The sequence below is a fragment of the Thermobia domestica genome (genome assembly GCF_964235325.1).
Source record: "Thermobia domestica chromosome 7 unlocalized genomic scaffold, izTheDome1.hap1.1 SUPER_7_unloc_1, whole genome shotgun sequence".
In the NCBI taxonomy this organism is placed as follows: Eukaryota; Metazoa; Arthropoda; class Insecta; order Zygentoma; family Lepismatidae; genus Thermobia; species Thermobia domestica.
In genome coordinates, this window is record NW_027655884.1 from 520,367 (window position 1) to 547,177 (window position 26,811).

A 26,811-nucleotide genomic window follows, 5' to 3' on the forward strand; every position below is an offset into this window, starting at 1 on the left:
TCACAAATATTAAATGCTGTATGTTTTCCCTTGTTTGCCCAGCACTTGATTTCGTTTGCCTAGCATTAGTTTTTGTTTGACCAGCGATAGAAAAGCCTTAAATAGTAGTTTTTGAGACTAGACTACATGTGAGAATTTAAGCGGGCTATGTTTCTAATTACAAATATTGATTACCCTATGTTTTCCCTTCTTTTCCAGCACTTGATTTCGTTTGCCCACCGTTAGGTTTTGTTTGCCCAACGATAAAAAAGAAGCTGGAACCTAATTTCGTACGTTTTTGAGACTACATGTAATAATTCAAGCGGGTTATGTTTCTAATCATAAATATAAATTGCCCTATGTTTGCTCTTGTTTGCCCCGCACTTGATTTCGTTTGCCCAGCATTAGTTTTTGTTTTCCCAGCGATAGAAAAGCCTTAAATCGTACGCTTTCGAGAATAGAATACATGTGAAAATTTAAGCGGGCTATGTTTCTGATCACAAATATTGATTGCCCTATGTTTGCCATTGTTTGCACAGCACTTGATTTTGTTTGCCATGCATTAGTTTTTGTTTGCCCAATGATAGAAGAGAAGCTGAAACCTAATTTCGTATATTTTTGAGACTTAAGCGGGCTATTATTTAATCACAAATATGTTTTGCCCTTGTTTGCCAAGCACTTGATTTGGTTTGCCCAGCATTAGTTTTTGTTTGCCCAACGATAGAAAAGAAGCTGGAACCTTATTTCGTATGTTTTTGAGACTTAAGCGGGCTATGTTTCTAATCATAAATATTAAATGCTCTATGTTTTCCCTTGTTTGCTCAGCACTTGATTTCGTTTGCCCAGCATTACTTTTTGTTTGACCAGCGATAGAAAAGCCTTAAATAGTACGTTTTCGAGACTAGACTACAAGAGAAAATTTAAGCGAGCTATGTTTCTAGTCACAAATATTCATTGCCCTATGTTTGCCCTTGTGTGACCAGCACTTGATTCCGTTTGCCCAGCATTAGTTTTTGTTTGCCCAACGATAGAAAGGAAGCTGGAATTTAATTTGGTACGTTTTTAAGACTTAAGAGGGCTATGTTTCTAATCACAAATATTGATTGCTTTATGTTTGCCCTTGTTTGACTTGTCCAACGATTGCCTTAGTTTGTCCAGCAAATGATTTTGTTTACCCAGCAAATGTTTTTGTTTGTTTAATGATAGTTCTTGTATTTACACATATAGAAGGAAGTTAGATTCCGCAATATTACAATTTGCATGTTTGTGTCATTGTTACTATTGGATGCATAATCCGTTGCATAATTTTCCGTTTATATAGCGCAAAATGGTTTGTTTTGATAGAGAAATATGAGCAATTAATATTGTAAAGTACCCAAATGTAGAAAGAATATAAATATTTACAAATCTTTTATTTTGCTTGTAAAGTTTATTAGGCGTAAAAATGTTTTTGTTTATAACTTTTGTTTGTTTGTGAGCATTCAAAAATTTTTGTTGGGCAAACATGAGTAAACGATGGGCAATCGATTTGCATGTTGCAATATTTTATTTTCACACTTTGTTGTGCCTGTGTGAAGTTGGGCCTAAAATCGTTTTTTACCTATAACTTAGGTTCTATTTGTGGGCAAACAATTTTTTTTGGGTAAACATGGACAAACCATGGGCAATCGATTTGCATGTTGCAATATTTTATTTTCAACTTTGTTGTGCCAGTGTGAAGTTGGCCTTAAAATTGTTTTTTACGTATATCTTAGGTTCTGTTTGTGGGCAAACAAAAGATTTGGTTGGGCAAGCATGGGCAAACGATGGGCAATCGTTCTATATAGAGTTTTAAATTTTATCTCGATTTTGTGGGCCAACTTTCAACACCTTTTCGGTACGCCTGGTCAATCATGTGGTTTATCTGATCGTTAAATGTTAAATTTCTGTCATACATCACCCCTAAGTCCCTGACAATGTTCGAGCTACCCTAGCCAAGTGTTTTAAGTCACAAGAAAGCGGGTGATCATAGATTTTTATTTAAGTTGCATCACCCGAGTGCGAGGTAATGTCACGTAGTATTTTCATGGGGTCAAGGTGTAGCAAAATCAGCCCTGTTAGGCTTCTAATCCCCTTAGTTCGCTGACGGTCGCTCAGCTTTGTTTCGTAACATAAGTAAATGACTATTTATACATTATATATTATGTACAAGGGCAAATTAGTGTTATTTTTATCTTATTTTATGATAAAAGGGTTATGAAAATTAAAAAAATCGTAATAAAACTCCTTGGGCCGGCTTTGAACTCACGCCAAAAACTACTTTTATTACTAGCCCGTGCGCTACCATGGTCGGCTACGAAGACCGACAGCAGCAGGTGTTTAGTTTGTACGATATATATGCTATGTAGCAAGAAACAGATAATTTCAACCAATCACAACCGTGTATTTAGCTCTTACGGCTAGGCTCAAGCGTAATTAAAATATATACGTCCGACTTTGGTAAAGTGATGTCATTCATCTTATACGAAAATTTTGAGGAATTTTGCAATTTGTAAAGGACATTAAATTGCATTTGTTACTGTTCACGTTTATGACATTCTCCTTGGATCGTTCCGTTAGTTCATTCAAGTCATTTTGAAGTATTTTACAATCATTTAATGTTTCTATTGCTATGTATATTTTAACATCATCTGCAAATATCTGCGTGTGAGAGTTTTGTATACTCGGCTGTAGATCGTTGATAAGCAATAGAAACAGTAATGGTCCTAAAAATGACCCCTGTGGCACTCCTGGTAGTTGTAGACCCTACATACTCCTGAGACTTACAACCTTTGTACACGACGAATTGTTTTCCGTTTTCCAAGTAACATTTAAATAGAGCAATAAGTTCGCTGCTGAAGGTAAATTGCTTAAGCTTCCTGATCAATCTATCATGATTTACACTATTGAACGCTTTCGCGAAATCAATGTATATTACATCTAATCCCCCATCCGAAGTCTAGTGTTTTACTTATAATGGTTGATATTAGACCAAGATTTGTGACCGTTGACCTGCTTGTAAGGAAGCCATGTTGTGATTCTGATATAGATGGCCGCACGTGTCCTATTATCCGCTGATATATGATTGTTTCCTGTATCTTAGCAAAGGTGCTTCAGATTGAGATCGGTCTATAGTTTTAATTTCTCTCTTATTATTACTAGATTTCGAAATGGGTGAAACTCTTATTGTTTTTCACTCATTTCGGAATTTTATAGACTTAATTTGACAGGATAAATATGAATTTCAATGGTAGGCCTATTACGAAGTGATCTATACAACCCTTTACAATATAGTTTGGGTTTCCATAGGGACCTACCGCTCTTTTGGACTTCATCATTATTACATTAGCAATTCCCTGCATTTTTATTGATGAGATATGCAGCATATTTAGACCGTTTGTCTACCCACACGGACTGTTCAGTTGTATTGTCTTTGCTTTTGCTGCATATAGACTGAAAGTTGTCAGCGAACTCGTTAGTGATTTCGTCATCGTTGTTTGTTTCTTTGCTATTACTAGATAAGAGTTCAGCATTTAAATGCCGTGTCTTACTTTTAACAAAATTCCATAATTCGGATGAATTTGTTTCTAAGAATGACTCTGACACTAATACAAAATTCTTATACGCATTCCGCACGTCGGAAACTTTTATTCCCCTCCCCTTTTACTACTTTTACATTTTACTATGATGATATGTTTTTGTTTTAATTTTCTTAATTATATCCAGAGTAAACCACGTTGGATAGTTTTGAGGGTGTTTTATTCCCGTTGGAACACAGAGATCAAATATGCTGTATCTAGTGTCGTAAAAACATTTAACAGCTTCGTCTAATCACTGTATCCTGTAAGGTAGTCCCAGTTTACAAACCCAAGTTCAATGTAAAGTTTTTTGAAGTCTACCTGTCTAAAATTATATCCCCTAACATTACGCTTATATTTTGTTTGTCTGTTTTCAAAGACTCAATTGTATTTATACGTTCAAAGTTGGGCGATGTCATCTTCTTTTACAAAGGAATAACGTTCTTTGCTAACTTTTACGTAGTCTAAATTACTTAGAACTAGATGAAGAGTTTTATCGAATTTATTATGCACGTTATTAAGCCTTTCAGATCTAGTCATTTTTGGCGTTAGACTTTCAGTTAATGAATTATAATTCAGATACTATTTACCTGATTGTTATGATTAAGATCATGTTTTTAGAAAGATGTGGCAATCTTACGACGTAAGTTTGGTTGAAGTGTTGCCAACGGAAGGGAATTTATGGAGGAAATGTAGGGGTAAATTCACAAAAATTCCCTAACCGTAATTTAAGATTTTTTGGAGCTGGCACCATTGTCGCCACATGGGTTCTCAAAAAAATTCTTTGGTGTGTCAAAAATTCACAGTGAAAACATGCGGTCGTTGGCTGCCACACAAAAGCAGAAAGAAAAACTCATCATACACATGGAATGTTGAACTTTTTCCGCTTCAGAAACAAAAATCAAGTTATGTATGTGCTGCAGCTTTCTTAACTATTCTATTGGAACTTTCCATGGTACTTTGTGTAGGCCAAATATGAGACTTTTAGATACTGCTACGTTTGTTTCAATGCAGCTCACAAAAGAGAAATTATGGAGGGAAAAGTAGGGAATTTTCCGAATATTTCATCTAAATAAACTTTGATATCCTACTAATATATCCTACAAGTATCATGTCAATATCTAAGATAAGAAGCTTGTAACTTAAAACATTGTTTGTGGTGAACAGAACAAAACAATGTTTAGAGCCAAAGTAGGGGACACATGTATGTTCTGCAGACAACTTTCCCCCTTCCACCCCCTAACTGTCAAAAAAATTATGAAGCCACCACTGACTATTGTACTTTAACACAGAAGGATAACCCAAAGTGAGATTGAATATGCTTTTATGACATTTAAAATCATAAAAAATCTTACATCTAAAATATTACAATGGAATCCTACACAAAGTATATTTACTGCATCTTAATCTCCAGTTTCTAAGCTTTCATTTGACACTTGAGTCATTAAAATCCGTCAAAAAATTAACTTTAAAAAGTTGATGAGAAGGAATGTATAATAAAATAGTATTTACTGGAATAGGTGATCTGTCACTGATTCATTTGAACGATTCCAGTACCAGCACAGGACCGTCCAATCCTATTCTCTTTCCTTCTGTTCACGCCAACATACATATATACATTAGCAACTCTTTTCCTTTAACACAGCTTCTAGGTAGCAATCGTAAGAGGGCGCTATATACCAATGACGTATTCTCCTCCAGGGAGACGACGCAATACATGACGTCATTGAATCCCTGACGAAATATCTCTCGAATCTCTTTCTCTCTTTCCTTCCCATCAGCAATCAATGATATGCAACACCATATATTGAATAAGTGAGTAACTGTTTGAATATGGTCACCTAACCGACAAATTTAGTTAAAACATCAATGTTCAAAAAAGAAAAGAGTCAGTGTTGCCAACTCAATATTTTTTCGGGACGTTCCAGGATTTTAATTTTTCAAGATATCGCTTTAAAACATATAGGGATGAATTCACCCCATTACTAATAAATATGATAATTGTTAAAAGTGAGTTAGAAACACTGGCAGCCTCACCCCCAAATAACGTTAAAATTCAATAGCTCGGTCCCTAATTAACCGATTTCAAAAATTCAAACGGCAAAAGAATACTAATAACATAACCAATTTTATAAAATGCATAAATGGTTGCATAACCGTCAGGATAGGTTTCCCTTTTTCAATATCTATACAAAGTTTCATTAAATCACAAAAATAAAAATACTACCGTAATTGAAATAAAAATTCTAAGAGTTTTTTAATAAATAACATTTTCCAGAAAACTCAAAAATAAACCCGTAAAAAATTCCCGAAAATTTGAATTTGCTATAACTTCATCAAATATTAACCGATTTTCAAAATTCAAACGGCAATCAATAGACAAATAAATTTCCTATCTATTCAATGTCATAAATTGGATAACTCTAATGATATAATTATAAAAAAACTCAAATAAATCCCTTATTTATACATATATCTTTAAAATTCAATTGACATTATGTTCTGTATATCCAAAGGTCTTAGTTTTTTATAGTCTTAGTACTATAAAAACACTTATACACTTAAAACATACTTAAAATTACAAGTTCGGCTATTGATAATGAAGCCATAAAAACACTTATACACTTAAAACATACTTAAAATTACAAGTTTTATTTTTGTTATTTTTTGGATTCATTTCTAAAGTAAAACTGGTGTAATTTATAACCATTATCTAAATCTTTCAAACCTTCATACTTAACAAACAGCTTATACTTTTTCAAATCTTTCAATACTTGCTCAGTTTCATCATTATATCTTTGTGGTAATAACGTCTTGTTTCTCATCTAAATGTACTAAAACTCTTTGACCATAACGCTGTGTTTGAATTAATTTCCATAATGTTATCTCGTACGCTTTACCTTTTCCTAACTCATCTATGCGAAGGAATCTCAATGCTTTAACGTCATTTTTTTATTCAAATAATTAGCCATAGCTTTATTTATTATAAGGAAAATGTTCGTTTTATGAGAAATTCATAAAACCGATTCTCATTTACATACAGAAAGTTAACATAAAATTTACATACAGAACTCAACAGTTGGATAATTATCTTTTAGACCAGTGTATTTGATTTTTATTCCATCTTTAACGATCTCATCAATCATTTTATCTGTTAAGTGTTTTGTAAATCTAGGTAGAAGAAAAACCTTAAACTCCTCACACTCAACTAAAATGCTCTTTCCAAACTTAGTTTTAATCTTTTCCATTTTCACAATCTTATATTCTGTATTTAATTCTAATTCTCTTAATCCAATAACTTGTTTTTGTTCAAGACTTCCAAGTTTATTTAAAAGCTCAATATGACACGACATCGTATTTATTATATAGAAAATCAATGAAGACTCTTCAATTTTCATCTTCACCAAAAATATTTAATCATTCTTTATCAATTTCGTTTATGGAAAAACTTCCATAAAACAATACAAACATACATTTATCTAAAACTTTTCTACTACTTTCTCATTCTTAGGGTCATATGTGAAGTTCTTTTGTCCAATTAAAATCGCATAACATATAGTATCAGCAGCCACAGCTTCTACAAAGTCTACTACAATCTTTATGTTTGTTCTCTCATTTACCGATACATTTTTCCTTTTACTACAATTTATCACATACATTGGTCTGTTATCTATAAACTCTCTAGGATCATAGTACATTTCGGTATTGCCACATGTTATTCTCTTAAATGCAGTATAATCTTCGTACATCTTAAAATAATCCCTGTTAGCAATATCTAAGTTTCTTGATTCTTTTGGAAATACCTCATTCCTTCCATTCTTAAGATAGATATTCTTTACCTTACAATGATCGAACTTACTTGCATCTGCTGTTTGTTTGCCACTTCTATCAGTTTGGAACATTACAACTACGAAATCAGGCATATCAAATTGTCTAGAATTAAATTGAGTAGTAACATCAAACTCCAAGAAAGAACCTACAACAGTCTTCTGAACACATTGATAAGTATGGAATGAAAACATGATTTTAGGTTCCTTAAGAATATTCAACTTTAAATTGTTTTCATAATTAGATTCGTATTCAACAATAGGCATTCTTATCTCCATACTTTTTATTGTTATTTTTCCATCATGAGAAGCTGCTGCACCTGCCCCTGGTCCAGTCCATTTGTACAAGATATCGTTATTGTTGTTAGCTTTTGTAAATGTTATTCTCAATCCACCTTTCCACATAACCTCTTTATAATCACTTAAAAAGCCTGGAATTAATCTTAATGGGTACAAAACACTAAAGTCCTTTCTTAGACCAAGTTTATCATCAGTTTCAAATCCTGCTTGTTTTAGATATTCAACATCTGGTCTGGAAATCTTTAATGTTCCCATAGCTGTAGATGTTATTCCAGGTAGTTCAATCTTATCATAACAACACCATGCTTTCTAACCTCAATTTGAGAAAAGAAGAATGGTAAGAAGTTATCTAAAAGTTTTATAGTATCATTTGCACCAAATGTTCCTCCAACTGATGCACCAACAACTTCAAAAGTCATATGACAATCTGCTTTGTGTGGATGTATGAACCCATCGCCCACATCGAAATCAAACTCAATATCTTTGTTAGCTTCATTCAAATTATTAAATGTTCTTGTGTTAGCTTTAAAACTCTGTAACTCGTAACTCTCAACACTATCCATTTATTATAAAGGAAATCTTGAAACAACGCTTTTATGGGATATACCCATAAAAGAATCATATATAATAACAATTAAAAACTTATAATCCCCATCCTAACTTAACCTTAGCATTCATAGCAGTACCAACCCCAAAAGCAGCTAATCGTTCACCAATTGACGCATCACTACTAAATGCTCTTTTCCATGCTTTAGTTTCTAGTTCCTTATCTGCAATATGTCTTGACTCTGTATCTTTATTGTCTCTGTAGTATATATCGTGTTCTTTACAAGCCTCATCTAATGGGTTAATACCTTTATCACCTCTCTCTAACCTTTCTTGAAGCATCGTAAAAGGCCCGCAAAATCTGAAGCCTGGTATATGTAACTCCGATATTCCCTTCATGTTTAAAATCTTATTCATTAGTCCTTTCCCAAGCTTCTCATCATTCCAGGATCGTGGTGGTAATATATTTAAGATCTTAGTCAAATACCCTATACCTTTTGGATCATTAGGAATAAATTGTGAAAGCTTATTATTAATCATACTCACTATACCTACTTTCTCATTATAAAAGTTATTATTACCAGCCTTTTCTTCTCTATCTATAACTATTAACCGATCAATTAACTTTCTCACATCATCCATCCTTATATATTCTTTAGGTATCTCTGTATATTGTTTAATTCCTTCACCAGTCCTTTTATGAGTTGGAGGTAAAGATGGTTTAATATAATTATCCCAAATAGGCTTGATAATATTAATGTATTTAGAACCTCTATTCGATGCTACTTTTTTATCTCTATTATATTTTTGCAAGGCAGCATCTGATTCTATTATTATTTCCTTGTACTGCTCAAAATCGTCATCGTCATAATCTTCAATGGTTTTATTAGTATTCATCGTTAATAATTCCCATAGACCTTCTGTTCCTTTATAAGTTTTACCATTAATTATCAAATCATCACAACTCACTTTAACTTCCAAATTTCCTATCTTGTTTATTATTTTTCCATCTTCTTCTACAGTTCTTATTCCAAACACAGTATCATTTCTTTTACTATAATATTTCGTTGCAATCTTACCAAATGACTGTGCTGTTGTTAAAGGTTCTACTCCATCCACTTTGTCTTTAATTTGTTTTCTCATTTGTTTTATTTCTCCTGTTATAGGCGTATCACTACTACTTGGAGAACTATCATAAGTTATCTTTTTAGGTGTTTCTAGTAGACTAAGATCTATTGAAGCCGACTTATGTACAACTGGAAGAAGTTCAGTTATTTGATTTTTATTTTGTTCTACTACTTCTTTTATCTCACTTCCCAAGTTTTGAATAGCATCAATTACAGGTTGTTCTTGCGTCTTAAATTTATCATATATACCTGCTCTTTCTTTCTTCCAAGATTTGAAGCCCTTTATCAAGAACTCCTTTAACTTGATATTCTTATTAATATCTTTCTCATCCATTTATTATATAGAAAACGAACAAACGTCAATAAACGTCAAAGAACATCAATAAACGTGAAAAAAGTCAAACGTTTAAGAAATGTTTTATCTTGTTCCTATACTTACCATTGTTTACCTTCCTTGTCATATCAATTACTATAAAACCATAATCATCTTGCCAACATTTTGAACATATGTCTTTCAATTTATTATAAGACATCTCCTCCAACAAACTCATTATACACATGTTTAAGATTAGTATCATCTTATCTGAATATGCATAAGTTAACGTTATCTCTTACAAGCTGTTTAGGTACTTTTGAATATGTTTGTGCAAGATAGAAACAGTCTAAATGTCTATGCCTACCTCTTGTAAAGTAATTTCTAACAGTATCTTGATTCTCTAAAATGTAATCATCAAACACAACTATAGAGTATTTTTCGCATTCATCAATAGGTACAATACGATCATTACCGCTTAAGAACGTTGCTATTTGCTTCTTAAATTTTAGTTCTGCTTTTTCAAATCGATCTTTTAACTGCTCATACTTTGGCTGATTCATGCTTTTAGAATATATATAGAAGTAATTATTGTTTAACCAATCTGGGTGTAATAAAAAATTAAATAACTAAAAAGTTTTACCACACCCACATGGACCCACTATAAGACATCGAATATCATCAGGTATAAGTTCTCCATTTCTTTTCTTAACTGTTGTTTCTTTTATCATCTCTTTTACATCCCAATTAATAGTTTTCTTACTCATTTATTATAGAGAAAATCAACTTTTTATGATCTTATATCTTTAAGTTGTTCTCTGATCTTAAGCAGAGTATCTTTTATATATTCGTTATCCATTTCACCATTTAATGTTATTATCATCTCTAACTGTTCTTTAAATGAGTTAATACAAGTGCCAATGGTTTTATATTCATCTTTTCTTTTGCTTCTGTTTAACTTAGATGATAAACCTGTTATAAGAGCACTTCCAGTTGGAAAAGACGTTGTTAATATTGAGTAAATTGTTACAGGTATAAAAATATTAATAAACCCAGTTGTTGCAGAAAGTATAACCGATAACGTAATCAAAGTGTAGTATGCATATCTAACAATTCGTAGTTTTCTCTTTTTCTTCTTTAAACTGTATTCTAACTTTTGAATGACATCTTCTATTAACTTGATCACTTTCTCTCTTGGAATATCTCTAGGTAGATCAAACTCATTCATTTATTATATAATAAATGGCTAAGGTATTTAAGTTAACGAGTGATACTTCTGTTTTAAAGAAGAAACTCCATTACGAATTAGACAACAGTAGCAACTATTTAAGTATAGGACTAGTTGGGTTTTACAGTACATATCTAACTCCAAACATAACAACAGAAAAAAACAGTTTCTCGTATAGTGATAGACAAGTTTTTATACCAGAAGGGCAATATAATTTAATATCACTTAATGAGTATTTAAAATCTCAATCCATCAACATAACATTATCAGAAGATCATTTAAGAAATAGAGTTAAAATAGAAACATAGTAATGATGTTACAATTGGGGGTATAGGTACTGTCCTCGGGTTTAATGTAAAACAAAACACATATTGGAAGTAAGTCACCAAAGTTTCACCCATTCGATACAATTAATGTTCACTGTAATATAGCAGATTGTATGTTTGTTAAAGATACAGAATACACACATAGAGAAACAGGAAATATAGCATCATTTAAAACAGATGCCGAGTTTAAACATAGTATTATTTATGAGCCTACTTATCCATTATTTTTCCCTATATCCAAAGACAAGGTTGAAAATTTTGAGATAAGGATAACAGATGAGAATGATTCCTTAATTGAATTTGGTGGAGCAATAACGACTGTACTTTTACAAACTAAGATTTTCTCTTTAATAAATAGGAAGATGTGTTTTATTAAAGGTTGTATGTTTAGTGTTCCTTATAACGAACTAAAGGATTTAAATATTGATCATGTATTAACAAAGAAACAACTTAGTGATATATCTAAGAAAATTAAAGAAGGTAAAGAAATGGATTTAACTCTAACTACTGCACAAATGAAAAAGATTAAGAAAGAACATATGGGTGGTTTTATTTTTACAATTCCGGCCATTTTAGCAGTTTTGGAGCAGTTGGCTCATTAGCAGGTGGTGCAGCAGCGATTACTAAAACTGTACTTGATGCTAAGAAGAATAAACAAGAACTTGAAGAACAAAAAAGACACAACATGGCTATAGAAGAAAAGCAGGGAGCAGGTAAACCAAAGAAGTCAAAAAACTAAAACCATTGACCAACTTCGATATAGAGAGGTTGGTTAAAGAATTAAAGATAAAACGATTTAGAGGTGTATTTATGAGTGATGAACTTCCACAGAAACCCTATATACATGAGTGTGGTATAGTTAACCATGATAAATCAGAAAACATTGGTACTCATTGGATATGCTATTGGAAAGATATCAACATAAAGTACGTGTTCGATTCTTATGGTGGTGTTCCTCCTAAACAACTGGCACAATATCTTGGTACTGAAAACTTATTTTACAATGACGAACGAATACAAGATTTTAATTCAGTTATATGTGGTCATCTTTGTGTTAAGGTTTTAAATCTTCTAAATCAAGGGTATTCTTTTAGTGATGTTATGTATATGATTAAAAATGATTAAATATTATTAAGTTTAAGTGCTTTTATGGTTTATATTGATAAAAGTTTTGTTTTAAGATAAATATGGAAGCTATACACAATAGATTTTTGATTATTTTGAGAAGCATGAGGATGAACTAGATGCACTAGTTAAATATAAATTTAATTGGTATTTTCGGGGTGTTAGTAAGATATACTTAAAAGATAAAAACAACGTATATAATGTTACTGGTTTATGGAAAATGTTAATACCTAAATTTTTGTATACGGAAGAAGAGTTGGTAAAGTTATATCCAATAATTACCTTAAAGGACATGTCAAATTATAGTTCTAGACCATTAAAATACAGTAATTGTGGTAGTAAGTCATTAACAAAATTTAGGAGTACATACATTTGTGATTATTGTTCTGTAGCGAATGGTTGGGTTTACAGTACTTGTGAAGGAATGAGAGCTGCTTGCGTAAGAAAACCATGGTATGATACTATAAAAAGATTATGGTATGATACTACATACATGGTATGATACTAACTATAACATGTGGTTATATGGGTAAGTACATTGTTAATTCTAAGACTAAGATATATATTGATGCATTTTCTTAAAAGAATTGGGAGTGGCATATCCTTGATTTTTTTGAATTGTGCTAAACAATATTCGGTAAATGTTCTAGTACGAGGCGCGAAGTTTGAGTGCAGTGCTTTACGTTCAATAGGATAAATTAAATACTCGTTTTGTATGAAATAATATTTTTAGTGTTTGCCACAACTCATAGATTATTGGTAAAACCCTGATTGGTTGGTTTTTACCTCTAGCATTAAATTATGGACATGAAATCTGATACGTAACCTTAAAAATTTCACACTTTAAATCTTAAATTAAGGCTATGACTCATCGTCTAACGTCAAAATTTTAGCACATGGTACCTGACAAATCAAATGCTATGGAATAACACTTTGAACTTCACTCACAACTCACTTACTACTGTGGTGCAATCTGATTGGCTCATTATTGGAAAAGTTACTATTGAAGTCCCTGATTGGCTCACCACTGTTTCTTGTGGAATCTGATTAGTTTATCACTTTCAAGTATTTGATGCCTACATTTTTAAAACATTTGTTTAACATTTTTCGATTATTGTTTAATTCTTTTTGAAATGTGTAATTAAAAAATCTTCGCTTTAAAGTTTTAGATTGAAAATTTTGCTTTAAAAATTTAGTTTGATAATTTCTATTCAACGTTTTTTTCACTCATGTGTAAATGTGAATACCGTGTATTTGTTAATCGAATAGTTAAAATTTGATAAAGTTTGACGCTTAACCGTGAAACGTGATCATTCTTGATGCATTTAATTCGAAAACTTTTAGCTTATGTTTTTCAGAATTTAGGCTTGAAGCTTTTCATTGCAAAATTTTAGTTTCAAATTTTTGTTTTTCATTTTTTAGTTTGAAAATTTGAGTTTCAGAACTTTTGTTTTAAATTTATAGTTGGAGATTTTGTTTGTGTTCAACAAAATTTTTGTTTGAAAATTTTTGTTGAAATCTTTTTAGTTTGAAAATTTGGTTTTGAATTTTTTTTAGTTTGAAAAATTTTAGATTCGAAGTTTTGTTTGAAAAATTTTAGTTTCAAAATATTGCTGAATACTTTTAGTTTAAACATTTTGTTTATTATATTTTTTTGCTTGAAATTTTTTACTTCGATAGTGTTTAAGTTTGTAAATTCTTCCACTCATTGACATAGAATCGTTTCGAAAAGAACGGGAACTATTTAGAACAAAATGATTTGTCAACACAATTTTATCATGGTCAATACTACATGACATGTTGATGCCATGTCATCAGAATTGCATCACATCCGCTTATAACGTAAACACAAACGAGAATAATTCGAGATATTATTTATTATAGCGTCACCATAGCTAGTTGTCTAGTTTCTAAACACACGTGTTGTGATGAAATCATATACCAAGATTACCAATTTACCATATAGAATTTACCATATATAATCTTATACAGCTAAATGGTTTCTACGAAGTTTGAATTAAGAATCATAATGAAGCTTGAAGTGATATTAATATAATTTTACCAGCAAAAGATTTACCCATGCAGGCTACAAAATAAGAAAAACGAATACGTTTCTTCAACAATTGATCTGTATCTTTTTGTTACAAGGGATACGTGGTTGGAGTCGTCAATTTGAATTAATTACACAGCCTGATCTTTGTATTTAGTGGATTTTGCTTGGTGTACCTACGTAAGAAATAACGTGTGAGCATAATATCAGCAATAGCTCTATGATTTATGATGAAATCATTAATTCCAATGTATCACACAACGCGATTTCCATGTTTAGTGGATTTGTTTTGTGTTCTTACGTTAGTAAACTTCGTGTCAGTATGTAAGCAATAACCCTAGAAATTGTGTTGAAATCTTTCGAGCATTCTAGTTGGAAAGATGTGTACTACTAACGATAAAGAATTCTTGTTTGCCAATTATCCATTAAATGTATTTAAATAAAATATGTCGTGATCGGTATCACATCAATTTCGGTCGAATTTATTATTTGACTGGCATAAGCAGAACAATTTAGTGTACAATGGGACTTTGAAGAATAATACTTAGACCAATCGGCCAATGAATGATTATTCTCATGGTGAGCCAAATGTGTCCATTGTCAAAGCGTTAGGCTCAAATCATGAAGTGATGCTACGTACAGTCCTCGGAGAGAAAATGGTGCTGTTACGTAAAAAAAGATATTACATGTGATTCGTAATATGGTGTACCTAACACCAACGGAATGTTAAAATTAATTTCTTCCCGCGTTTTACTGTATAAAGTAATACCCCTAATATTGTAGACATCTAATTTTCCTGTTGCAATTTCGCTTAAACGGTAACTATATATTTTGCTCGCAAACCTATTAACACATTAATTTCCCCACCCTTCCGGAACTTCATTAGTTAGCTCACTGAAATCTGGTTCTATGGAAATCTTATGTTCCTCATTTCGTCTTTGCAGAACTGTTCATGTAACAGTATAGTACGTCGTTTTCTCCCGCAACTATCAATAGGTCATGAAACCAAAGCCTTGGTCATGACGTAATAAACACTGCAAAGATAAAGTCTGAAAATTTCCACTGTTTTTTTTTCGTTTTCAACGTTTTTATATGTTTATAAGATGTTTTCGAATAACTATTGCGTTGTCTACTTCGTACTTTGGTGCTCATAGATAACTGAAAAAGATTCGTTACGTATCGAGGATTGTAATAAGTTTGTTTCTTGTCAGCATTTACCATAGAATGAGTAAAGGAATAGCATTGCAATATACCTCAAGGCAGTGTTTGTTCTTCCTGATTTAAGTATATTAGTTTATGTGCATTATAACAGTCTTTAACATAATTTAAATCGTTTCCTTTGCTTTGACACCAAACAGGAAAACCTAAAGTCTCTTGTTTCATATTCAGGAAAGAATTAACGTAGTTGTGAAGAAGACTATTACAATTACAATTCCCTGAACCCAACAGATCGAATTCCCATATTTTTAATACCAGTATCTTGTATTTGACTTGTATTACTCTATGAAGTTCTAGGGTACAGAACGTTCCAAATAGCCCGATACTTATGCTCCAAGTAATTATTGACATTTTACTATTCGATATATTTATGGCAGAAACCGAAAAGTAATCGTCCTCCTGCAACATATAAGACTAATCATTCAGTAGTCGCCTCTTAGTTTCGTAACTGAGAGGTCGCACACCGTCTTTTGGACTGTGGTGCTAAAATTTGGTAGGAATTGTTCCTACCTCTGCACAAATTACAAATATTGATCGAACTTACAACTCTAGTAAGGAGATTGTTTCTATTTAAGATATCACCTCACCTTTCTTCCTGGAAGAAGGGCGAAACAAAATTTATCACCGTTATCAGCTAACAAATATTTATACTCCATTTCTTGGTGCCACAAAGTAATTCTGTCTTTAAATCCATACAGCTAATAATATTGCGTTCATGTGTAAACCTAAGAAACATCTGACATGTATCTTTCCTCTTTCGATGAATAGCTTCGACTATTTGACTTTACTCTCCTCCTTTTGCCCTAGAATTTATAAGAATATTAAAGGAGCAGTTCGAGTTAAAAACAAGTTTGGTGCAATAGAAAGAGTAACAAAAAATAAGAGACCCGTATTTTTTATATTTTGATAGGCCGTCTCGTTCAGCTTCTACAGACACTTGTTTTCGATGAATCGTAAGTGGTGACGTCACGGGTGGGATACGCGAGAAACTCAATGTGAGTCAGCAACCACTCCTTTGTATGCAGCTGATAAACTTTTAATAGTGCATTGGATTTAATAGCTTGTGTTTTGGATTTGTTAGCAGTCTTGCTGTGTGTTGAATTCTTGAGGGAAGTTTTTTAGTTGTTTTTCCTATAGCATTAATATAAAAAAGAGTAGAGAGAGCAGTAATTACGTTTGTTGTGCGAAACATTGTTTCTTCCAGACATGTTTTTAGGATAGCACTGTCTCCCGGAGCTCTGAGAGATTCCCCCGGTGGAGACCAAAATAATACATTCTTAATGTATTAAATATAATAGTACTGTGTAAAAATGATGTGGCTCTTCGAATACTAAGCGTCCCTTCCCCTGGATTTTTTCTGAAAGAAACACTACTGTGAAGTAGAAAACACGTGTTAGTACAGCGCGTGCTGTTTGTCAAGTAGAAATTCCTAACACGTGCTGTGTTTTAGTTTGTAATTCTTGTGCAATTGAAGCTGAGGACGTAAAGTATATTTTCTAAGTCGTGAGAAATCACCAGATCGATATAAATTATGGCTCAAGAAAATCAATGGGGAAAAAATGTACCAAATAAAATCATTCGTGTTCCAGACATCTTGAAGAGCCTGCCTTCGAGAAGTCAAGTTTACTGAGAGAAAAGTTAATGCCAGTGGCGGATCTAAGCTGGGGCCGGGGACCTAGGCCCCCTGTTTTTAGGTGACAACATTGATTTAAGCTATTATTTAGATATTTTTTGATTTTTTTAGTAAACATGATATACATATAATAGTCTGGGTTCTGACTCCCCCCTCCCGAGTTTTTACCGTCTAGATCCACTTCTGGCTAATGCCAGGATAATTATTTACACGCAAACTGAGAAAGAAGGTTGTTCCAAGTATATTATTGAAAGGTTTAAAATCCGAGCCATTGAACAAGCACCGATCTATGTCCAGTTACCAACGTACAAATATCGTACAAGACGTAATTGACGGTTGTAGTCAAGACGAGGCATTAGAGGGTAATAGAGACGACGTCACTCATATTCTGAAGATACTGCTGTAGAAATAAGCTATACAATGTGAATTAAGGAATGAAATATACCGACTTGTAGAAGGAATCAGTGACGATGACTGTTCCTCAAGATATTGGTTCATCGTTTAATTGCTCTGTATCATGTGACAATGATGATGAAACGGGCGATGAGAGTTGTTCCACGGACAGCTATGAATAAATGAAATTTAACCGGTGAAGTGTTTTTCGTATCCTGGCAAATTTTACAGATGTTATTTCGTTGTCGCCTCATATGTTGCGCTCCTGTATATACCTTGAAGCAAAAAATTATAGGGTCAGCGTTAAAAATTGCAATAAAAAGTGAAAATGAACATACTTATGTTTGGGAATCTGAAGAATGGTTAAAGAAAAGGTACTTAGGTGTTGCAGCAATCTCGTCCGCCTTTATTTACATATTGGTTTTGATTTTTTTGAAACGCTGAACTCGTGCTTTATAGGATACGTATTATAATATTATAAAAACGTTTGTACAGGCCACCATCAGATATCATTTTCTACATGTAGACGATACTTGTAAGTCTTTGCAATCAGTTCTGGAAAAGGAAACCGCACTTAGAACGTGCCACTGCATCTCTCACAAAGGAAATGCTTGGCACTGTGTAGTATGTAAGCCTGCTCTCGCTCCTTGCCCACCTATGACGTCATCACAAAATCTTTCTTCCTCTGTTACTCTCTAACGACTGAACGTATCGCGATCAAACAAACACCATTTCTTTTAGAATTTTAAACTCTACAAATTAAAATAAATTGTAAAAAATGCATTTCTAAGTCGAACTGCTCCTTTAACTATATAGTAGAATATTATAAATAATAATAATAATAATGAAACATTAGAATTAGAATATCAATTACGTAAACAATATCTCACAATAAAGAAAAAGTAATAACGGTGACATAATCTCAACTTGAAGAACGTTTGGTGATATTTTCCTCACTGAGGAGCGTTTTTGGAATTTGTTTTTAAGTTAAACAACGTAATTTGAAGTACGTCATTGTGACACTCACATAAGTAACGTCTCGTTACACGAGCATTAGTATCTTGTGTATAGTATTCAATGAAACGGTTTCAATTAGGTATTAGCTAGGTAGAAAATGAAGTGACGTGGTAGGTAAGTGGCTAGCGTATTGTACTTCTATTTGTTAAACCCGGGTTCATACTTCCTTCAGGCTTAACCTTTTTCAAATGTTTCAATTTCAATTTCAGTGCTAAATAAGTCTTCAAGCAAGATGATCTCTCCAGAAAGAAAAAGATGCTGGAATGAGAATAGAAGTTCTATTAATGGAGACAACGATTTATAAACTTATTTCCTGCATTTGTTTAAAATTTGATATTTTCATCTATTTTCAAACATTTTCTAATTAATGTGTGGTTAGTATCTTTACTTCCCTAAACATACAGTATACAACCTGTTTCAACAAGAATATACGTATTACGAGGAATTATTTTGTCCGAACTATCGATCGCTGCGCTTCGACTCGGCTATTGGAGAAACGAATACAGTCTAGTTTATATTAATAGCCGATAAATGTCAATTGTCTTCTGTCTTTCTTGGTAACCGTCATATGTTTAAAATGACTACTTTGCAGCAATCATTTTGTGTTCTCGAGTTTGCGCGAAGTGCAATTCCGTGATTACAGTGCAAAAATGTTTGAGGTTGAGGTACTAAATTGATCTACCGAATCGGTGGAACATTCGCAGATGGTATAGACAGTTTGTACATACAGGTTCTGTATGTAATGGAAACAGTCCTGCTCTCCCTCGTGTTCGTGAAGAAAATGTTGCAACAATTGAAACTGCTTTCCAACGTAATCCTTCAAAATCAACTCTTCGTGCCAGTTGGGAGTTACAAGTACCGACAAGAACAATGTGACGTGTTTTGAAACGCCGGTTGGTTATGAAGCCGTACAAGTTACAGCTGTTATAAGCTCTACGTCCTGATAACAAACGCAAACGTATGGTATTTGTAACGAGATTCCGGATGCTATTGACAATGTAACACTTTTGCACAATGCATCGTGATCAGTGGTGAAGCGACTTTCCGTGTTAGTGGTCAAAATGTTTAAACAAACAAAATGCTCGAGTTTGGGACCTACAGAACCTACGTGCAGTCATTGAACATGTACGAAATACGCCCAAAGTCAATGTGTTCTGTGCGATGTCCCGATCATCTGTTTACGGCCCATAATTGTTTAATGGAAACACGGTTAACATTCAACAGTATCTCGCTATGTTACAAAACTGGTTGTTTTTGAGGCTGCACGAAGACAACTTCATTTTTCAACAAGACGGCGCACCCCCTCACTGGTGTCGCCAACTGCTTGAATATCTGAATGGAACTCTACCGTACCGTTGGATTGGTCGTCAACGAGCTGGTGACTTAGCATGTTTCAGCTGGCCTCCACAGTCACCGGATTTGTGAGCCTGTGATTTCTTCATGTGGGGTTTGGTTAAAGACAACGTTTATATACCACAATTCCCACAGAACCTGGAAGAGTTGGAGAACCGGATCCGTGCTGTCATAACATCAGTGACGCATGACATGCTTGCCCGAGTACGGGAGGAATTTGGGTATGGATGTGATATTGTTCGTGTCGCTGATAGAGGATATATTGAACATCTGTAATTTGAACATTGAACTACAATCTGAACTTGAGAGGTTCGTTAATGTGTGTGTAAAATTTCAAATTCGTATGTCTTAAAATGTAATAAATATATGCATTCGAAATATGTATATTCTTTTTGAAATACAGTGGAAGTAATACAATACATAGACAGCAATATTGAGAATAACATATGATGATCATTGAACAACACGCTCTGAACTATAGAGATTCTTCTTAGAATAGAGAATTGTTTCGTGCGTCACCTACTCACAATATGCATAACGACCTTACTCAGTGCTAACTGCTGTCAATGCCGAGGAAGGTTACGTGTTAATTGGATTGCATCTCTCTAGGCGTTCTCACAACTGCAAATTATCTGGACCCCATGTAATGGAATTAGAGCACTTACGGGCAAGATACATTCGCTGGTGGCTGTACACTGTGCTTCGTTTGTGTTCTTACTGTGCACTATTAAATCTCTAATTTACGAAGATAGGCTAATTCGAACAACGTAACTGGCGTTACAAAAATTTCCCAAAAAGGTTCATCGTGAAAAGCAACCCTATTTTGATATGTAAATATTATAGTTTAAATATATATGTATTTACGACTGAAGAATTTCTTTACTCAATATTTGTTTCTTCTTCTGACAGCACACAAACTGACATCTATTACTGACGATAGCTAGAGGTGTATTAATAGTACTTCATCTCATTCTCTACAAAATTTCCAGGTTACAAGTTGGTTCTTTTTCCTCTTTTATAAACTTTCCTACTTTGTAGTGGAAATGGAGATGGAAATTAAGAAATCATATTATTAATTAGTTCTATAAAGTACAGTCAACAAATTTCAATTCTTTGAAGCTCCAAATTATTTAAATGCTAGAAGTAAATGATAATAAATGAAAATAATTATTCACATTGTTATTATAATTTGGAAAATACGGTAAAGAAATAGAAATAAATTCCTTCCTGAGAGTTTATATGCCCGGAAAAAACATGAATATTCCCATTTTTATTTTCCTTTCCACCGGGAATATTTCCACTAAACATCAGTAGGTGTAGCCTGTAGGAAACTTGTAAAATAAGAAATACCGTATATTAGTATCGAATCCATATTTTCTGAGGTCCTGAGACGAAAGGGAAAAATCCAGTGGACATTTAAATCCGCTTTTAGTCCGTATTAGAACTCCTAGGTAATGGACAGTTCTGAAATTTAAAAAATAATTGAAATATTTACATTTACATTTAAATCCACTTTTAGTCCGTATTAGAAATCCTAGGTAATGGACAGTTCTGAAATTTAAAAAATAATTGAAATATTTACATTAGTATCGAATCCATAATTTTCGATGATCTGGGATTAATAATCACACTGCTGGTAGCGCTGAAATCCGAGTTCAACCTCCATCGGCATAAAGATGAGAAAATGTGAAAAATAAAATGTTTCAAGTAATCTAGATTAGAGTTAAATTCATAGCACTAAGCTGCTAGACGACAATGTTGATGACATTTAAGCTCGGGTGTAGGCAAGAAAGAAAAAAATTTTCAACTGGATTGAGAATCATCAGGTCCAGGGCAAGAAATATTGGTTGCATACTATATTATATATATATTACTAGCCTGGTCTACTCTAATCCAAATAGAATGTGGGGATTGTAGCTAGAGAGAGAAGACCAGACCAAACTATCTGAAATTTCTCTTATGAACATGCCCCTCAAAGTTAGGCAAAGTTATGTGCATTGAAAACTAAAGCTAATTCTAGTAATGAACAACGAGATTGATGTTTAATTTAGGGAGAAACTTTGCGTTCATTTTGAATAAATTTATTAGATATAGAGTTTAGTGATCTTAGATTACACGTGTGTAAATGACTGAAAGATTGTGTATGATAAAGGAAAGGAAATCCGTCCAAAATCTTACACTTGAAACATTATTTTCAGTTAACTATTTAATATCACATTTCACTAATTTATTCACTCGTTGCTAATTATGGCGCAAGTATTCATGATGAAGGTTGCACCTGCATGGTGATGAGAAGAAATACTCATTGCCAGGAGGATAACTGAGTTATTACAGTCTTTTCTGCTAGGTTCGAGAACTAGATCCGTTTCGGTTCACGCTTAAAAATATTTTTGGTACTTGTTTCGTGGCAAGTTTATCATTGTGGGATGATTATATATTTTCACAAGATTAGTTAATAGTCTTTTAGTAAAAGGCATTCACACGGTGTTACAGTTTTGTCGTTTTTAACAATTGAAGTCACTTGTTGGAACTCTTGCGTATCGGAGTGGTTCCTCTTCGTGTTTAATAAAAGTTCGTGTTTTGGCCAGAAAAATTCGGAAGGGGGAGGAGGTAGGGATTCAGTTTCGGGTAAGGAACAATCTTCAGAGAAAGTGGTTTGTAAATTTTGTTGTGATGTGTTGCTGAAAGAAAATTTATTCAAATAGTCAGTGTTTGACCCTGATAAGCCTTGACCTTGTGAATATAAATGTAGGTCGGTTTGAGTTGTGCAAGAATGCGTTTGAAGGAAATCATGTTGAGGCATGAGTGTTGATGGTATATGGTCATTAATGTGAATAGGGTTAGGGTCTTTGTCCACAACTTGCCCATTGATGGTATATATGCTCGATGCATTGCCGGGGTCGTTAACTCTATTCTTTATTTTTGTTCTTTTTAGTTTTTTGTCTCTCGTGATCCTGCATATTTCAAATATGATGTTAGGGCGATAAAAGCACCTGATACTAATATCACGATGAAAATGACTTTACGAGTCTGCATGTTCTGTAACGAAATACGTACAACTGACAAGGGAAGTATGAATGAGCTCATATCGAAACCTACCGTAAAATTTCACTCAGAGGAAGGAAGTCCCAAAGAAAGACCACACACAAAAAAGCAGCTGCGTTTTCGAAGTGGATGTAATCAAAATCGCAGATTGAAATGTGGCGTATCCATGTAGACAATTGCACAATACTTCTAGTACCACGCCTTGTAAACGGCCTGTTAATAATAAAAAGTCAATAACAACAATGTGGGTACATACTGTACCTAAGGGGAAGTCGTAGGGTAAGGTGGACTTTGACAGCAGCCATCATGAATTAAGGTCAAATTTCGTAAATAAGAATATGGCAATATGATATATGATTTTGGGCTAGAATTTAAGCAGAAAAACAATGGTAGCAATAGTTTTAAGATGCGTGCATTTAGTGAAAAGTTACAGGCATATTTAATGTGTAGGTTTCTATATGCACAACTCCCAAATGAAGCAGCTATCCAAAAATAAGTTGTCGCTGTTGAAATGCAACTCCTACTTGATAGTTCCTCAATACATTTTAATGAGGGACGATAAAAAAGCAGAAATGAGACAGAAAACAGGAAAATTGCACATGCAGCATTTAATATAACGATTTTATCAGCGAATTTGTCTAAATTTTCGTTTTATCTGGTCTATTTCCGCTCCTATGCAACCAATTTGGACCAAATTTGCCGACTAATCTCCTACAACTGTGTAGCTTTGCTCAACAACATTTGGAACAAATTGGAAAAATATAGAGAGTGTTTCCTATATTTTTGTATTTTACAAATTGTTGGACAGATGCTTCATTCGGGAGTTGTTCACATGCAAACATACACAATAAATTTGCCTGTAACTTTACCAAATGCACACATCTTAAAACTATTACTATCATTGTTATTCTGCTTAAATTCTAGCCCAAAATCTTGTATCATATTGCCTATTCCTAATTACAAAAGTTGACCTGAATTCAAGATGGCTGCTGTCAACGTTCGCCTTACCGTACGACTTTCCCTTAGGTATAATATGTACCCATGTTGTTTCTGACTTTATATTAACAGGCCGTTTACAAGGCGTGGTACTGAACGTATTGTGCAATTGTCGACACGGATAAGCGACATTTGAATCTGCGATTTTGGTTAATTCCACTTCGAAACGGCAGCTGCTTTTCTGTGTGTGGTGTTTCTGTGGGACTTCCTCTGAGTGAAATTTTACGGTAGATTTCGATATGAGCTCATTCATATTTCCCTTGTGAGTATAACTAAAATGTATGGAATATTAGGCGAGGTAGTTAATTAATTAATTTTATCATGAATTAGGTCCTAGGTTGTAGGTTCTAAATTGACAATTTTAACTTGTTGGTACCATATAGCTCGTGCAAATAGAAAATCAAATAAAATTAATAACACAAAATGGTATTTTAATTTATAAATAGTATGAATGTTTAACCATTATCTATTCTAAATTATGTTAGTACAGCATCTAAAATCGAATATTTGATCGATTTTCTCAACCTGGATTTATTATTGTAACTCTCATTTTGAGTTCCAGCTAACATATATGTTTAGCATATATTCAAGCCCAGGATTAATATTCGTCGTAGCTAAATAATTAATAACTTATTAATCAATCAATAATTATTCATTTAATTGATAACTTCAATTATTATTTTAATTAATTTTATTGATTATCAAGTATTGATAGTTTCAATTTATTTCTGTTTTGCTCTCTTTTTTAGTTTAGTTTGAGACACTACAGTACTTTCTATAAGATCTTGAATTAGGCCTACGTGGGCACAATAATATTTATTACGGCCCTGGTGCGGTGACGAGGTTCTTGCACCCCAGTAAGTACGAAAGTCTACGCAGTGATGGATGAGACCTATGGAACCTCATCCAAATCCCTATGGATGAGCCAAGCTATCACCAAATTCGTAGATATTATTTTCCGAATCGTACACACCACCATTCTGAGCACCATTCATCACAAAATGTGTAGTGGGGAGGGGATCTACTGTGCGTTGTTTATTTATGAGTCCCCCACACATTTGCTGAACATAATGCTTGACATAGTTTATATAAGACTCAAAATATAACTAATTATTATTGAGCTATATGGAAAACCGAACAAAGTGACATAAAAGTGATAAAACTTTGTGAGTTGGTGCGTAATGGACTTACGCGCTGGAATAATGCTGGATGGCTAAGTGGTTACAATTTTTGCAAACGGAATTATACATAGGTGAGTACCATAATTGTTTTCTGTTCAAATATAAATTTATTTTTTACTCATTTGTTTACAATGTTACTTTAATATATATACATTTACATGTGATTAAGATGTTTTCTCTTTTTGATGTTTTAAAATGCCTGCTACAAATTCCAATTCAACCACGAATTCTACATTATCTCATTGAAATTTTACTTACGTTCGTACATTCGCCAGCAATTATTTCTAATCCTTCACTATAACCAGCCTACAATCGGTTAGCGAAATCCGAGTCTACAGCCTAAAATTACAGACAGAAATAATTTTAAAATTTCAAGTTGATAAACCCTTTTTAATGATAGCTAAATTTAATCATTTTTCAGGCCAAAACTGTTTTTTGATTGAAATATTGGATTACCGATGGCACTATTGTCTTCAAAAGACATCCCATTTCCTGAATGTCTAAAAGATGTTATATTTCTGAGAAGATATTTCAGCTTTGCGCACCCACTCGCTCGGGAAAGGAAAGCAATAATACTACCATACGGTGATCAATATTTCTTTTGACTTAGACGTCACATGTTTTATTATATATTTTTCATCGAATGTCAAAGGTATCAATTTGAGTTTGTTTTTTCTCGTTCACATATCTTGTATGAATCATCATTTATTTTTTCTAATATTTGGCCCGTTACTTTATACTTGTTTCAAACACAAGCCGGCATTCCAGGCTTCTGTCCTACTCCCTAATTAATACCTTTTGATCTGGAACAAAATTTTCTTCGTTATATTTGTTTTCTATATAGCGTCTTTTTATTCTTGTATTGTTTCTGTAAGTTTTTGTATGCAATATCACGAGCTTCCTTTAATGCTGTAAATCGTTCTTCGTTTTCTTGATGGTTGCAAAGTAAATCGAGAATATGGTCTCGCAATATTGCGTTTACTCTTTCCACCTGCCCTATAAAAAGTGGACTCCACTATCGGCGAAGTTTAAAGTAATGCAAAATTTTTCTGCCATTTCTTCCATTATTTTACTCTTGTGGGCAGACAAACGGTCTAGTAAAATTTGCTTAGGGATACCAAACTTTAATTTTTCGTATGTGACTTCCGAAATTTCTTCGACGCAAACGTTGGAAATTGACTTGGCAATAATATAGCGGGTAGCCATATCAGTCATTACCAATATATACTTATATCCATAGATTCGAGACAATGGGAGGGTGCCAATCTCCGAGGACGATCAATTCAATTGGTCCATATTGAGAGTAGTAAGGGCCTGACTTGGCCTCACTCTTAATAATCCAATTTTGGGTCTCCATGGACCATAATGAATGAATTAGGGATGCTTTGGCCGGGATTACGTCACCTATTGAAATCTTGCTTATGCTTATTCAGGGGCCATGAACGCTGGTACGAATGAATCAGAGGTACCTTGGTCCTGCTATGACGTCATTGAATTGGGAGTATTGGATCAGAGGTCATGATGATTCTTTAAAATTACTAAAAATATGGTCTTGATG

General features: G+C 33.4%; 1 protein-coding gene across 1 annotated transcript in view; it reads left to right on the forward strand.

Annotated features, from left to right (window-relative positions):
- Positions 1-26,640, forward strand: part of LOC145676335 (uncharacterized) — a 203,786-nt gene extending 177,146 nt beyond the window's left edge. Inside the window, exon 3 of the mRNA XM_081747176.1 lies at positions 24,822-26,640. Coding sequence (XP_081603302.1) covers positions 24,822-24,831 — 10 coding nt within the window. The 3' untranslated portion in view covers positions 24,832-26,640. The remainder of the gene's footprint in view (positions 1-24,821) is intronic.
- The last annotated feature ends 171 nt before the right edge of the window (positions 26,641-26,811 follow it).